The 16,683-nt window shown below is 30.7% G+C and overlaps 1 protein-coding gene and 1 pseudogene across 1 annotated transcript; both read left to right on the top strand.

The window, feature by feature from the left end:
• Window positions 1-725: 725 nt before the first annotated feature.
• On the top strand, window positions 726-2,471 carry LOC124943954 (annotated as a pseudogene).
• Window positions 2,472-8,944: 6,473 nt separating this feature from the next.
• On the top strand, window positions 8,945-16,655 carry LOC124942580. Its single transcript, XM_047483111.1, has 11 exons — window positions 8,945-9,313; window positions 10,283-10,407; window positions 10,512-10,953; window positions 11,059-11,174; window positions 11,947-12,727; window positions 13,385-13,825; window positions 14,056-14,244; window positions 14,527-14,754; window positions 15,135-15,468; window positions 15,554-15,743; window positions 15,941-16,655. The coding sequence occupies exons 1-11, from the start codon at window positions 9,113-9,115 to the stop codon at window positions 16,416-16,418; spliced, it is 3,525 nt and encodes a 1,174-aa protein (XP_047339067.1). The 5' UTR covers window positions 8,945-9,112; the 3' UTR covers window positions 16,419-16,655.
• Window positions 16,656-16,683: the final 28 nt, after the last annotated feature.

Raw genomic sequence — 16,683 nt, 5'->3', positions numbered from 1 at the left:
TTATTTGTTTTTTATATTTATAATATTATTTAATAATTAATATTATATATAAGGTTATATATATATATTAATAAATAATTTAAATTAAAAAAATAAATTATATTAATAAATTATATTTTATAATTTTTTTTGTTAATATATAATTTTAAATATTAATAAATGATTTAAATTAAAAAATAATATATTTTAAAATAAATGATATGAATAAAGAAAATAATTTATTATAAGAGATAAAAAAGTTAAATTATAATTTTAAACGCTGAGGAAGAAAGATAAAGATAAATTTGGATAAATTTGAGTTTAAACGTAGAAGTGTGTTTGATTATAATAATCTGCATGAGTTTACTATGCAAAATTACTATTGTAGCAGCAATTTATTACCCAAACAACCCTATGCGGCTTATAAGCGCCAAATCAAACTGGGAAATTTGACGAAATAACCCTGATAACAGGCTTATTCCCAAATTTAGCATAGGCATAATAAAATTTTCAAAATTAACCTTTTACCATGGGTAAAAGACAATTTTATCCTTAATTAAAAATTTGGGTTATTTCTATTTCTTTTCCTCTCTCTCCTCATTCCCTTTCGATTTCTTCTCGACCGACCTTTGGTTTCCCTTTCTCTCATTTCAGTTTCTCCCATTTCAGTTTCTCCCCCGACGATCTAAGCGAAGCAACGAAATGAAGGAAGCCGATAGATCAACTCTCCGAAGCAACGCCCCGAAATGCCTTCATCATTTCAGGTGAGTTATGCCCATTTTTATGTCGTTTTCCTTGAATGAATGCTGAAATGGAATAATAGTTTAGGGTTTTAGCGTTTTGGGGGGGGGGGTGAATGAATGGTTTAAGGTTTAATATGCATCTGTCGTAGGCGTCACAGACGACTATGCATCTGTCGCAGACGAAAAATGCATCTGTCGTAGGCGAAAAATGCATTCGTCGTCTGCGAAAAATGCATCCGTCGCCTGCGAAAAATGCATCCGTCGCCTGCGAAAAATGCATCCGTCGCCTGCGAAAAATGCATTTTTCGCCTGTCGAAGTTCATAACCTTCGCTGCTTGCGCGATTCTACTCGGAATTCTAGTTATTTTGATCATACACTTTTCTTTCTAACTTTTAGATTTAGAATCTCATAAAATTTTCTGAAATCTACCGCGTGAATAATACAACAAATCTAGTTATTAAGGGTTGAAGTTTCAAATCTGTAATGCATGTTCTCAGTTATTAAGGAAAGATGCATCCAGCACAAATGACTTATATTGCAACAATTTGTTACACTGTTGGTTTCTACTAAATTAGTCTTGACACATATATTATGTTGGAGGGAACCAAAGGAACATAATGCTATATTGGCTATCATTCTCATGGCTCCTTCATATGTTGTTGTATCCTACACTGGTTTGTTACATTTTACATGGAGCAGTTCTTATTTTACTTTTCTTGAATAAATCAAGGAATGCTATGAAACTTTGGTAAATATAGTATCAAACATTTTTAAGGGTTTTATAATTCCAATGGGAGATTATTCTGTTGTTTTTATAAATGCAGGTGATTGCTAAGTTTATGGCGTTGATGTATAGCTATTTGGAACATATCCTTGAGAAAGAACATAGTTCCAGATGGGGTAAAAGGAAGAGAAATTCACCACTCGTTTCCAATGACTGTCTTTCAGGTGAGTAAAACTTGTTTTTTTGGGTGTAGTTTTTGAGGATTTTGTTTCATCTGTTTCAAAGATGTGGTTCTTTTTATACTGATTGCAGCCCCATACAGTTCGGTTGAATCACCAATCGTTAAAGCTTCTAAAGCAGTGGACATGGAAGTTTGTTGTGATTCGACCTGTATGTTCATTCTTGATGATAGTTCTTCAAAGAATGAGAATATATCCGAGTTGGATCAACTGGACATTCACTATTATCTTAAACGTTTCAGTCTCACTTGCCTTGTATTCTCTTGTGATCTTTTACCATGTGTTTGATAAAGAATTGAAACCACACAGCCCTCTAGCGAAATTCTTGTGCATCAAGAGAATTGTCTTCTTCTGTTTCTGGAAGGTAATATTCTAACCTTCCGTTTGATATTATCCAAATCATTATATTTGTGAATCATTCAATCTATTGTGTACAAACAAAATAGGGGATTGTGCTTGAGATTCTAGCTGCCATGGGGTGATAAAATCCCATCATATTTGGATTGATGTGGAGCAAATTGAAGAGGCGTATCAGAATGTGTTGGTGTGTCTGGAGATGGGTTTTTTCGCCATTATTCAGCAGTACGCTTACAGTATCGACCCCTACAGAATTGGTGTTGTATCATCTTCATCGTCAATCAAGGAGAAGAAGAAAGTCAAGTAGCTTCATCTCGTTTGTATTCTGTCGTGGGAAGATGATGGATTATGCCAACTTTGTTCTATTTTTGTTAATTATGTTGTGGGATGTAATTTGTGTTTGTCTTGGACTTTATTAAGATCTTGAGATTTTTGTTAAAATAAATTATCAAATAAATAAAACATATATTATATTATTTGAGTAAGTTACCAAAAAATAGAGACATATTAAGTTTAATTTATGTTAAATGATGATTATATTAAATGATGATTATATTAAAAAAAGTTTCTCTATTCTTTTTGTAGCGAGTATGAAGACAAAAGAAAGATCAATCATAAATTCAAAAGAAAAAAGATGCATCCAAATTCTTTTACTATGTTCTACTCATGTCATATTGTTTCAATCATATTATTATCACCAAAGGATAAGAAAGAAAGAACAAATTTTAAGTATAAATGCACACAATTGTCACGAGCAAAAACATTTATCTTTCACGAGGATTTACCACCTTCGAGAAAATAGAACTTGTCGCCACATCTTCCTCCCCATAACTCGCACCCTCCACCCTACTTGCGCTGCTGTTATCAAACGCTTCCATAGGTGGAGGATTCAATGCAATTCATTGAATATGGTTCGTGTTGTTGTCTTTCGGTTCTGTCAGAGCCGATGAAGTTTCCTCAAGCTAGAGAGCATACTCCAAATTCCACAAAACATCTCCCATTGACGGCCTGTCAACCCCATGCTTCGCTAGACATTTCTCCCCGTATCACTGTACTTCTTCTGGGAAGCGGTTCAACAAAGAAAAAAATTGATACTTTATTTGACAAAACACAAAGAACAATAACATTTTACTTCATTTTTTTGCTCAACAACAAGAACTCAACACATGCAAATGCAATTTTCGTAGGCGACAGATGCGCAATTTTCGCAGGCGACAGATGCGCAATTTTCGTAGGCGACAGATGCATATTCGTCTGCGACAGATGCATTTTCGCTTGCGACGCCTACGACAGATTTATATTAAACCCTAAACCATTCAGCCACCGTTTAAAATCTTAAACCAAACCCTAAACTCTAAACCAATCTTCCGTTTCAGTAGAAAACGATGGAAACGGGCATAACTCACCTGAAATGATGAAGGCGTTCCGACGTTGCCTCGGGGAGTTGATCGATCGGCTTCTTTCGTTTCGTTGCTTCACTTGGATCGTCGGATGAAAAACTGAAATGAGAGAAACTAAATTATAGAAAGGAAACCAAAGGTTCGGTCGAAGAGAAACTGAAAGAGAATGAGGAGAGAGAGGAAAAGAAACAGAAATAACCCAAACTTTTAATTAAGGGTAGAATTGTCTTTTACCCATGGCAAAAGGTTAATTTTGAAAATTTTATCATGCCTATGTTAAATTTGGAAATAAATCTATTATCAGGATTATTTCGTCAAATTTCCCATCAAACTAGGTCTAAGTTTATAAACAAAATTATTTAAGAGAATAAATAAATAAATTAAAATATAGTCGCAATCGTTTATTTAATGCGCCTCAAGCCAAACAAAAACGTGTTATTATTTTATTTAATATTTTTTTGTGCATATGGCTGTCTGCGCTTTACACGTACACGTCACCATTTAGGATGGCCCACTTTGGTTATTGGATTCCACAAGTGGCGGGTCCCACCGCTCTTTTTAATTAATTAAAAATTGTCGCCACGTGTCAAAAACAAGCCGTACTTTTCGTGGTGACAGCTTTGATCTACTGTGACGAGACTCACGATAAGTGTTCCTTGTTCATATATTGGATTATTGACACCTCAGCATAAATAATAAATCATTATTTGGGATTTATCGTAAGGGATGACGTGGCGTTCCGTTGGCCGGATGCTTTGCGTGATCCCATAGTTCGCGTTTATCGGTGGCTTACCGGAGAGGAGTAGATTATTCTAGACAAAGTTTTATTCAATTACATTTATGCCCCTACTTATTATTCTACATTATTTGAAAATATTTTTTATTTTAAAATAATATATATATAATTTATTACTTTAAATATGATATTTAAATTAATGTTTCTAAATGAAAAGTACTAGTGTCATTCTTAATAATATAATGAATTTAATATAACATTATATTATATTATAGTCTAGCGTGTTGGTCACCTTGTTATTTTTTTTTTTGTTCAAGATAACCTATCTAATTTTTTTGAACTAAGTCCTGTTCTACTCACCTTTTAAACAATTTTTTTCAAACTATCCACATTTTTATTCACATTTCCAAATTACTCACCTTTCTCTCTCTAAATCATTAATCAGCCTTTCAATTACACATTTTCCACATTAAATTCACTAATTACTTTATTTTATAAATACAAATATATATAATTAAAATTAATAATATATATTAAATAAAATACATTACATAAATATTAAAATAACACATATATTTTATTTTTACTTAATTTTATAAATATAATATATATAATTAAAAATAAGCATTATAAATTAAATAATACAAATAAATATTATAAACTAAAACAAAAATCATTACCTACACAATTAATATTATATATTAAAATAAAATAAAATATATTATATTATATAAATATTAAAATAACACATATATTACATTAAAATCTAAAATAACACATATATTTTATTTCTACTTAATTTTATAAATATAATATATATAATTAAAACTAAGCATACTAAATTAAATATTAAAATAAATATTATAAACTAAAATTAAATAAATAACATAAACTTTAAATAAAATAAAATAAACTAAACTTTAAAATAAATTACCTAAATCTTGAAATATTTATAAAAGTATTAATTTAAAAATCCTTAAAATTACAATAAACTTTAAAATATATATTTATGTAATATATGTATTATTTTAATATTTATGTAATATAATATATTTTATTTTATTTTAATAAATAATATAATATTAAATTTTTATGTAATGTAATTTATTTTAGTGTATAATATTTTATTTTAGTTTATAATATTTATTTGAATTATATTTATAATGTTTAATTTTAATTATATATATTAAAATATATATATATATATATATATTTGTATTTATAAAATAAAGTAATTAGTGAATTTAATGTGAAAGATGTGTAATTACAAGATTGATTAATGATTTAGAGAGAGAAAAATGGGTAGTTTGGGAATGTGAATGAAAAGGTGGGTAGTTTGAGAAAAAATGTTTGAGAGGTGGGTAGAATATGAATTGGTTCTATTTTTTTAATATTTATTAAACACGACATAAATTGTTTATTTTCTAAAATACATTGTACAAGTGTCTTTCCTCCCTTACTTATTTTTAGATAAAAGTTAATTTTTAATTAGTTTATAAATATAATTTATAAAAAATGTATAAAATAACCCTAAAAAAAAAACAAGTAGATGAGATTTTAAAATTTTAAAATATTATAACAAATTTATAAGAAAAATTATTTAATTTACTTTAATTAGAAACTCTCACAAGGATGATAAAGAGAGCAAAATGATAAATTAATTAACTGGAAATAAAATTTATAAAATATTTTGAATTGCAGGAAAATTTGTTATAGTTCGATAAGTAAAAAAAATATAATATTTAATATGTAATAGTAGGTGGATATTACAAAAATAACTAGAAACATATATTAATAAAATGCATGAATATGAAAAAATAATTTGAATAATTTTTTATTAAAAAAATAAAAAATAACTTCAAATTCTATAAACATAACTCTTTTTACTATTAAAAATGAGATGACGAAAGTATTATTCAAATTATAATAAATTGAGACGACGAAAATATGATATCACGCTACACAAAAATATCAAATAACTCAAATCTAAGTGATTAAGAAAACGAGACAACTCTTTATACTAAAAATGTCATTACAAATATAATTTTATTAGAAAGCGATGAAAAATAAATATTAGTTAATTATGATAAAAAAAAAATACCAACATGTAATAATAACAATGATTTAATTTTAGTGATAATAAAGTGTACAAGTTAATATTATAATGAACATGTAACATTAATAAAATTCAAATGAACCAAATATGACCACTACAAAGCAACTTCTCCATTCCATTCCACGATAGACCCACTCAAAACATTCTATAATATATATATTTCATCATTTGCATTTATTTAATGTGACAACCACTATTATTTTATTTTATCAAAATATAATATAATTAATTTTTCAGATAATCTATTAAACAGTGGGGTCTATTATAGCCACAAACTTCCCATCACATATCTTTCTCCTTTGGCCCATTATCCATGTCTTCGGGTGGATTGTTTTTTTTCGGTTTTTCAGTTTTCTGTTGTTTAGAATAAGTGAATTTCATTATTTTAACAGTTCAATTACATTAATTTTTCAATATTGTAAAATTTTAATAATTAACCAATGATTAAAACGTCAAATTTAATATATGAAATTATTGTCCAAATTTTCTATGTAGAGTATTGTAACCAACTCTTCAAAATCAAATTTGATATATGAATTAAATATCAATATACAAATAATTGGTTGAATATTGATAAGTAATTAATAATGCATTTATTTTCTTAATATTACATAATAAACGTTACATAGTTAATAAGTTAAAAACGTTTGAAATCTTTTGTTTAATATAACTTTAACTATAAAAAGTCTTGAAATATTTAATTTAAAATACAGAAAATTATAATTATAATTTATCTAAATAAAGAGCTCAATATATATATTTATTTTCTAAATATCTTACGGATAAATACATATATTCCGAATATTTTAGTCATAAATACATTATGTCAAAACGGATAGTTTAATTTAAATCATTTATATAATCATAAAATAACAATAAAAAAATTGTTACAAAATTAATTACATTAATTTATTTAAATAAATAAAAAAAAATTAATTTATAAATATAAACTTACATTTTTTCAGTAAAATTGTATAAATAGTAAAATCAAATTATTTATAAATTTAAAATCCTATTTTTTTTTAACTAATGTAAGAATTTACTTAAATCATATTTGTTAATCTATTCTGGAAAAGTTTAATAGTTAAAACCAGATTTTATATCTTTAAAAATATATAAATAAGCTTAGTTTGATTTACAAATAAGTAACTAGTTAAATCATTTTAATAGACTAATAGTCAATGGTACTAACAAATTAGAAGGGCTGAATTTTTTATAGAATCAAACATAGTGGAAATAGAAGTTAAAATTAAATATTATGTATTTTTTACAAATTAAATTTACAGGTATGATTCTATAATTATGTGAATTATATGATATTATGTTAATTGAGAATCAAGATATAATAGTAAATTAGTGTATCTCTATAATTTAAGTATTTGATTCTTACTCTTAAGGATTTTATTATTTAGAAAATATATATAGATTTAATAAATTTTTGTACACAGTTTTTACAATTAAATATTAAATGAGATTTTTGTTTAAATAAATGGTAGAAAAACAATAAGTAAAAAAAATAAAAATAAATAAAGTGGTTTCACTCAAAATCTATATATATATATATATATATATATAAAAGAATTTTACAAAACGAGATTTTGTTAAAATATAAAAAAAACTGAGATTTGTCAACCGTTAATTTATTATTTACGTAACATTTATAAATAAATAAATAAATAAAAATTTATATAAAAAATTTAACTATCAAATTTAAGAAAAACATCATTTTGTATAACTTTAACAATAAAAAACCATCCAAATTATAATATTTCGCAGTAAAACATCATTTTGTATAATTTTAACAATAAAAAAACCCTTCAAATTATAAGATTTGAGGCCAAAATTTAAATTGGTTCCCAATAAACCACCCTAACTCCTCTTCTATTCTTTAGCAAAAATAGAAATGGATATCTCGAGTTTCTCTGAAGTTTTGGATTCGAACCTGTTAGGCGATAAATTATATTCGTCTAATTAATTGGTTAAGTGTGTTTACGAGTTATATGATTAACTTGCAAGGTCGACACTGGGGTAAGCCCCCACAAATCCTCGGGTTAGGGCAACCTACTTGTAAAAATATTAAGGTATTTAATTAAATTTATTATAATTTTAAAATAAAAGAATGTAATTTAGTGGTTAAGGATAAAAACATAAAATTATTATATAATTATCTCTTCAAATCTCATAAAAAAAAATATATATATATATATATATAATTTTTTTTTTCTACCGAGGAGGTTGGGATAGCTCAAAACTCGGAAACGACTCATATTATTAGATGTACTCCTACCTCCCCAATTTGACAATTGAGTTTAAATAATATAAGATATTGGATAACCTAAAACAAACAATCCTGAAAATGAAAAGGGCAAAAGTGACAACTCGATAGCCAAAAAGTAGTGGGAAGGAACCGTTGAAGAAATGATGACGTGTCTTCCTTACAAGATAAGTGAACTCAACTCTAAATCACAACACGTAACACGCTTCTTTGATCAACAGATAAGGCCCTGTTTGATTTCCTTATTCCAAAAAGTCTGCTTTCAAAGAATAAATAAATAAATACGTATCCAAATCAAAATCGAACTAAAATAAAACTCCCATATTTTTTAGAGAGAGAAAGAGAGTTGTTCAAAGCCTTCTCCCCTTCTAAACTCTCTCCCATGAACTAATAATCTCTCTCGTTTAACCCTAATCTCTCTCTCTCTGTAAATACACATAATCTCTCTCTCTCTATAATCTCATCTTCATCTCTCTTCAAATTGTTCTATATCGTTTCAGAATTTGTGAAGTTATACAGGAAATTTGGTTCAGATCATAGTTATGGAGATAGGAGTACAGTCGCCGGAGACCGGGAGGTCGGCGGCTGGAATTGTTATGGAGTTTTCGATCAGCGATGATGCTTCATCACCTCCGAGAATTCCTCCGAGGCTTCGGAAGAGGCTTTTAGAGAACAAACCGTTATTTCCGTCTACTGTTGAGGAAATTGAAGCCAAGCTACGAGACGCCGATCTTCGGAGAAAGGTTTATCTCTTCATATAATTGATTGTTTCGGTTGATCATCTAAACTGATTGATACTTTATTTAGAAAGTGGAGGTGAACTTCATATTATACAGTTCTAATATTGAAATTGGGGAATTCCTTAAGCTGGAGCTATTTCTGCGTATTTGTCTTGTTATTAACTGAATTCCGTGTTCTTATTGATCGTTTTACATCTCTAATGACTTGAACACGCTTATTTCTGCGTATTTGTCTTGTTTATTAACTGATTTCCGTGTTCTTATTGATCGTTTTACCTTTCTAGTGACATGAACACGCTTATTTCTGCATATTTGTCATATTATTAACTGAATTCCGTGTTCTTATTGATCGTTTTACCTCTCTAGTTACTAGAACACACGCTTATTATTTCTTCACGTCAGAAGGAATTTTCTTGTGTTAGGTAGAAGATTAGGTGATTCTACAACTCGAATCTTATTGTGTACCTACTTCTCTGCACGTAGTTTTTTTTTGTTATTGTAGAACACAACAGAAGAGAATTTGAAACTGATTTTTTGATTCCTTTCTGATTTATCCTTATCCTTCAGGGAGATTCTCGTTGATTGAAACCTGTTTTTTTTTTTTTGTTTTTCAGCTTCAGATTGCAAAAGTAGCAAGCATACAGTATTTTTTATTTAGTTTTACTGGTTTATATGATAAATTATCATGGTTGTTTAAACTGTGAAATTCCATGTTCAGTTTATATTTTCTGAGTTGATCATGTTTCATCCTGGTGTTTTTCTTTTTTTGTGTAGTTATCTAATATGAAGTGAAAATGTTTCAACTATTTAGTTTATCTGTTTTTTTTTCAATGAGCAATAATCACTTCTGAAATGTTTGTCCCTTTGCATCTTTTTTCAGATTCTTCCTTGCATGATCATGAATATCAGCTTGCTAAACTAAAGGGGGGGTTGTAAAATAACCTATTAATTTTTTTGTCTATGTGGATGCAGAAATACTATAACCAGTTGTCGAGTAAGGCTCGCACAAAACCTAGAAGCCCCTCAAAATCATTTTCTAGTGAAGAAGATCCGGGTCAGCGCCTGGAGGCTAAGTTACAAGCTGCTGAGCAAAAGAGGTTAGACCTTTCTTCTTTGATGACAGTAACCCTAATGGGAATTAACATGTTATTTGTTTATGGCGCATGCATGAAATATGTTATATATTGTTCTTCAATGGCAGGTTGAGCATGCTGGAAAATTCTAGGATGCGCTTAGCTAGGTTAGATGAGCTACGACAAGCTGCTAGAACTGGAGTTGAATTGCGTAGTAAGAAAGAACGCGATGAACTCGTTACTAAAGTGGAATTACGGGTTCAGCAAGCAGAGGCTAACAGACTGCTTTTACTCAAGGCCTACAGGCAGAAGAGGGCTACACTTAGTGAGAGGACTTCTCAGTCACTTTTACGTAGAATGATTCATGAAAACAGGTACAAGGAAACTGTACGTGCAGCAATACACCAAAAGCGCGCAGCTGCTGAGACTAAACGATTGTTGCTGCTGGAAGCTGAAAAGAAGAGGGCATCTGCTAGGATGCAGAAATTGCAAAAGGCAAAATCTGTCCTTCAGCAGCGAGAAGCTGAAAGGAGAAGAATGATGGACAAACTTGATAACAGGCTGCAAAAGGTATATATGCACTTGGAAATTAGTTATTCAATAACAGGTCAAATTTATAGTTGATTAGGTTTTAGTTATTTCTGGTTCATTTATGATTTGCATTATATTATATAGGCTAGGAGACAGAGAGCTGAACTTCTAAGGCAAAGGGTAAGGCAGGACTGTTCTGTTCGTCTACAGTGGGATAAGATTCATGATCAGGCTGAGCACCTTTCCAGAAAATTAGCATGGTAAGTTAGCAAAGTATATGTTTCATCTGTATCAAGAATACATTCTTTTGAGCTTGTTTGATAATGGGTTATTTGTTTTTTTTTTAACAAAAACCTCTATCAAGTCACCTATCCTTTTTAACTGTCACTTAATTCATCAACTAAAATACCAAAATACCCTTACTTTACTTTTTATAAATTTTTATTACAATAGGACATTTTACTAATTTAACCAAAATGAACCAAAGAAAACCACTTTTTCATGAAACAAGATTTTGATTTCATAACCTCAAATAAAACCCCCACATCAAACGAGTTCCTTGGCTGTCACACCATGGCTCTGCATGCATTGTTTTTTTGAAAGGTGAAATTTTATAAAATAGAGGGAAAAATTGCGAACACAAAATGTGTGTAATCAGGGTCGTTCTGAAAGAGGAGTTTCCTTTCAAGGAGAAATCATCATGATAATTCAGGTTAATCGAGAAAAATCCACCACAAGTACATCTGCATGCATTCTGAGGAGACTCCCCATGTGGAAACACTTTTGTTTCCGTAAACATAAATAAGTTTTATGTTTTTGTCTTTGACTAAACTTCTTTTCCAAATGTTTATATATTTGGAAACCTTTCTAGATATATAAACAAAAACATCTTCCAAATGGGGAATGAAGCTTCTTGATTCATGATTTTAGTATGCTTCTTATTATATGTTTAAACATTTGCATTCTTTTGTTACATTTTCCATGATAAGTGGAATTTTCGACAGCTAACTTGCCATTATCATATGATTATAGGTGCTGGAGACGGTTCCAGAAAGAGAACAAAACTACTCTCAACTTGGTAAAAGCATACGAATCTTTGAATATTAAAGAGAACACTGTCGAGACTATGCCATTTGAACAGTTTGCTTCTCTTATTGAATCTCCCACTACTCTTCAGACTGTCAAAGCATTACTTGACCGTCTTGAAATTCGTTATAAAATATCAAAATCTCTCGCTACAACAAGCCCTTCCACATGGAATGACATTCAACATTTACTTAAACGGGTCGTTTCTCCAAAAAAGAGGACACCTAGAAGAGCTACCCGAACCAAAAATAGCAACCATAAATATGAATCAACCAAAGAAATAGTTAGAGCCACAGTTACATTATCAAGGTACCAAGTGAGAATTGTACTTTGTGCATATATGATCCTGGGTCATCCAGATGCGGTTTTCAGTGGTCGAGGAGAGCGTGAAATTTCTTTGGCTGATTCTGCTAAAGATTTCGTTAAGGAATTTGAATTGCTGAGCAGAATAATACTTGGTGGACCAATTAAGAACTCAGATGAAGGTTATAAACCCGGTCACTCAAAAAGATTGACCTTCCGATCGCAGCTGGCTGCTTTCGATGCAGCATGGTGCTCCTATTTGAATAGCTTTGTGGCGTGGAAAGTGAAGGATGCTAAATTGTTGGAGGATGATTTGGTGAGAGCTGCATGCCAACTTGAGCTTTCTATGATTCAAACTTGCAAAGTAAGTTCAAATGGAGATGCTGGTGATCTTACTCATGATATGAAAGCCATCCAAAAGCAGGTATTACCTTTTGATCTTTTAAGACCCTTTTACCCTTAAAGAAAGGTACTAAGTCTATTTGGAAACCGGTATTTTATCACAATCACTATCCCACTGAAAAACCTCCAAAGTTAAAATTAGAAGTGATTTCTATTTTCCGTGACTATAAGATTTTTTCTAGATTATGATCCAGATTATTAGTGTGATTTTTGTTGCTTCATTAGGTACACAAACTATTTTCTACATATTTAAATTATAGTGCAATTTTTTGCGAACATAACAAATATTAACCTTTTTGGATCATGGTCGGCAGAAAAAATGTTCTAAAGAAATAAGCACAGTATAAGAATTATCTCTTTGCGTTGAAGGATCCTTTAGAACATAATGAAATTATTATTTTCTTCTAAATAACAGTTTGATGCTATGCTGAAAGGTATTTCTGTATAAGATTGAAGGAATATTTTACGTTAATTTCTGCAATCTATTTGTATTTGAAAATTTCAGTAATTTTTTGGGAATTCATGGTGGATGTTGTTTCAGAGTTTATCATGGAATTTGAATGAATGAATTTAAAAAATAAATAACTAATCAGTATTTTGAACTGGAACAGATTTATTTTTATGTCTTCAAGTTAAAATAAAGACCAATATTAAGCTTAGAAACAATTATTTGATGCAGGTGAATGAAGATCAAAAACTTTTGAGAGAAAAAGTGCATCATCTGAGCGGTGATGCTGGTGTTGAACGTATGGAATCTTCCCTTTCCGACACACGAATGCAGTATTTTCATGCAAAAGAGAATGGTCGAAGTCCTGTTGGTTCACCTATCAAACATATTTTGTCACCCAACACCCCTTCTTCATCCTCCTCTCAACTGTCCTCACCAAACCTAGATACAGAAGCAAATCTAACCAAGGGTGGTAATGAGAAGCCAAGTCGTGTAGTTCGCTCTTTATTTAAGGATGACTCTGCTTCCAATTCCAGAGAAGGCTTCTCTATTTCACATGGGGGTGAGTTGGCGATGGAAAATGAGATCATTGTCAATGAAATGATTCATGATCAGAGTTCTGTGTTTGTTGATGGTTTCCATGACTCTGATGAAGACCAAAATAAATTGAAGGTTAGTTTCAGTGTTTTTCACACATTTCAATTACAACTTTTCTTAGGCCTTGTTTGTTGTGGTTATTTAAATTCAAAATGTTAAAGATTATTTAGAGTTATTTGACACAAATAATCCATATTTTTCCATCAAAAAACATAAAATGAAGATTCAAGGCCTTTGATCTGTTCTATATCATTTGGAAATGGGAAAAAAATAAAGAAAAAGGAACTAATTAATTTTAATTGCAGAACTTGATAAGAGAGACAATGGAGAAGGCTTTCTGGGATGGCGTAATGGAATCAATGAAAGAAGAGAAACCTAACAATGATAAAGTTGTTCAACTGCTAAAGGAGGTCAGGGATGGAATCTGTGACATGGCTCCTTGGAGCTGGAAGGAGGAAATTTGTGAATCTATTGACGTCGATCTCCTCTCTCAGGTAAAATATATTCACTAGCACATATACTTGTGTGGTCTCACTGGGAATCTGAAACTGTATGTCGTTTCTAAGCCATATCTAGATCTAGATTCAGAAACCAAAAAAGTGTGTTTCCCAGTGAAAGCACCTTGACTCAGTTTCCAAACTTGAACCCCATCTAGATCTACACCTAGATCAGAAATCTGGTGGAAATGTATTTCCAATACAATATATTTTACAGTTACAATATGGATGGTCCCGTTTGTATCTAATAATGCTAACTTATTGTTTCTAATGACGCAGGTGTTGAATTCGGGTGATCTAGACATGGGATATCTTGGTAGGATTCTGGACTATGCATTAACTGTTCTAAGGAAACTTGCAGCTCCTGCGAATGAAAATGACCTGAAGGTAGCTCATCAGAAAGTATTGAATGAGTTGGCTGAAATATGTCAATCTGGAGACGGGACCAAAAATTTGCATGTGATAGCTTTGGTTAAAGGTCTCCGTTTTGTGCTCGAACAAATACAGGTAATTTTCTTGTTCAAACTCTTCATTTGGTTTAACCCATTTGTAGATAAAAATCAATATTAAATTAGGTGTTTTGAATACTGAATTTTAAGTTTTGAATTTAGCTGTCTAAAAAGTAAATGATTAAATAAATCATATAAAATTATCTGAATTCTAAGTCTTGATATAACCCCAAATAGCGGTAAGCAGAACAACATAATTTGATTAATTTTTAAGGGATTAAGTTGTCTTTGTACTGCTCTTACTATATAACCAATTGACTTCATTCATAACTTATCGAATTAAGTCAATATTTTAAATAGCAATGATCAAATCAACTCAATAAGCAATCAATTATTTAAATTAAGCGATAAAAAACTGCCTAATTGTGATTTTGACAGGCTCTAAAACAAGAAATTAGCAAGGCCCGTATCAGATTGATGGAACCAGTTCTGAAGGGACCAGCAGGTCTAGAATACCTAAAGAAGGCTTTTGGAAATCGATATGGACATCCATCTGACGCATTAACGAATCTTCCTTTGACAAACCAATGGATCTCATCGGTTTGGCATACGAAAGACGAACAGTGGGCTGAACACATGACTTTCCTTTCCGGAATTACTGAGAACCGTGCGATCCCAACTCAAACAGCTCTCCCATCGGTTGCACTCAGAACCGGTGGAAGTAGTTTGGTTAAATTGACTGCAACAAACCAAACCGGTCCAAGCCTTTCAGGTTCAAAACAATAGTTTATTATGTACAAAATTTACAAAATTGCAATTTTGGGTTTTCTCTAACATTTATTATTATCGAACATCAGAAGAAGAGGATAAACTTGAAGAATGCAAGGGCGAGAAGGTTGATCTGTCGATTAGGGTTGGGCTGTTAAAGCTGGTAAGTGGGGTTGCAGGTCTAACACATGAATCACTACCCGAAACTCTGAAGCTCAATCTTTCTAGGCTCAGAAATGTTCAGGCTCAATTCCAGACTATTATTGTTACCTCTACAAGGTTAGTCTCTTTCTTTTAAACTTCGATAATCAAATTAGATTTTGAAATCATAAACCGGATTGTATCAAACAACCCCTAATCAAACACCTCTTAGGCTTTTTTTGTTGAAAGGTAATCCAAGGACTTGTTGGATCTTGGGTTATTTGGATAAAAATAATAGAACAAAGTAACTAATTAGTTTCTTTTAAAAATTTCAGCGTTTTAGTTCTACGACAAATCATCCATAGTCATTCAACACCGTCATCATCATCAAACATGGATAACATGATCTCAACCTGCGTTAACGAACTTCTCCATCTCCTCGAGAAAGTCGAAAATGCAGGTATAAAAGAAATCATTGAAATCCTATTCAAACACTACATAGAAAATATTAGCAACAAATCCACCGCTGAATCAACCAAGAATGTAATGACAAATCTATTGAAGAAAAGCCTCCAAGCCGGAGACCCAGTTTTTATGCGGGTCTCACGAGCAATTTATTTAGCCACAAGAGGTGTCGTTCTTGGAGGAAACGGATCTATTGGGAGGGAATTAGCCGAGATGGCTTTAAGGCCAATCGGAGCTTTGGGTATGGTTAATAAGGTGGTTTCAATGGCTCAAGTCGTAATGGTTGTGGGTTTAGTTTCGGGGAATGTTCATGGTCAGTGGTATGCGAAACTAACCGAAAATATGTGAAATATTCTTTAGGTTTGGTTTGTGTAAATATGGGTTTAGAGTAATGATTGATAGAACTAATAATAATAATGTTATTAGTGGAAGTTGTGTATATTATTATTATTAGAGTTGATGTGGAAAAAAGAGATTGTCATGTGTATATTATTTATATGGGTTGGAAGATAATTTGTAAATTTGTGTATTAATTACTTACTACTACTCAATGGCAATAATAAAGTTGGACAATTCTCTTTTCTTTTGTTATCTTCTATTTTGCTCTTTTACA

The sequence above is a fragment of the Impatiens glandulifera genome, chromosome 6, assembly GCF_907164915.1.
Source record: "Impatiens glandulifera chromosome 6, dImpGla2.1, whole genome shotgun sequence".
NCBI classification, from domain to species: domain Eukaryota; kingdom Viridiplantae; phylum Streptophyta; class Magnoliopsida; order Ericales; family Balsaminaceae; genus Impatiens; species Impatiens glandulifera.
Note: the sequence above shows the minus strand (reverse complement) of the source record. Positions and strands in the feature narration are given on the sequence as shown.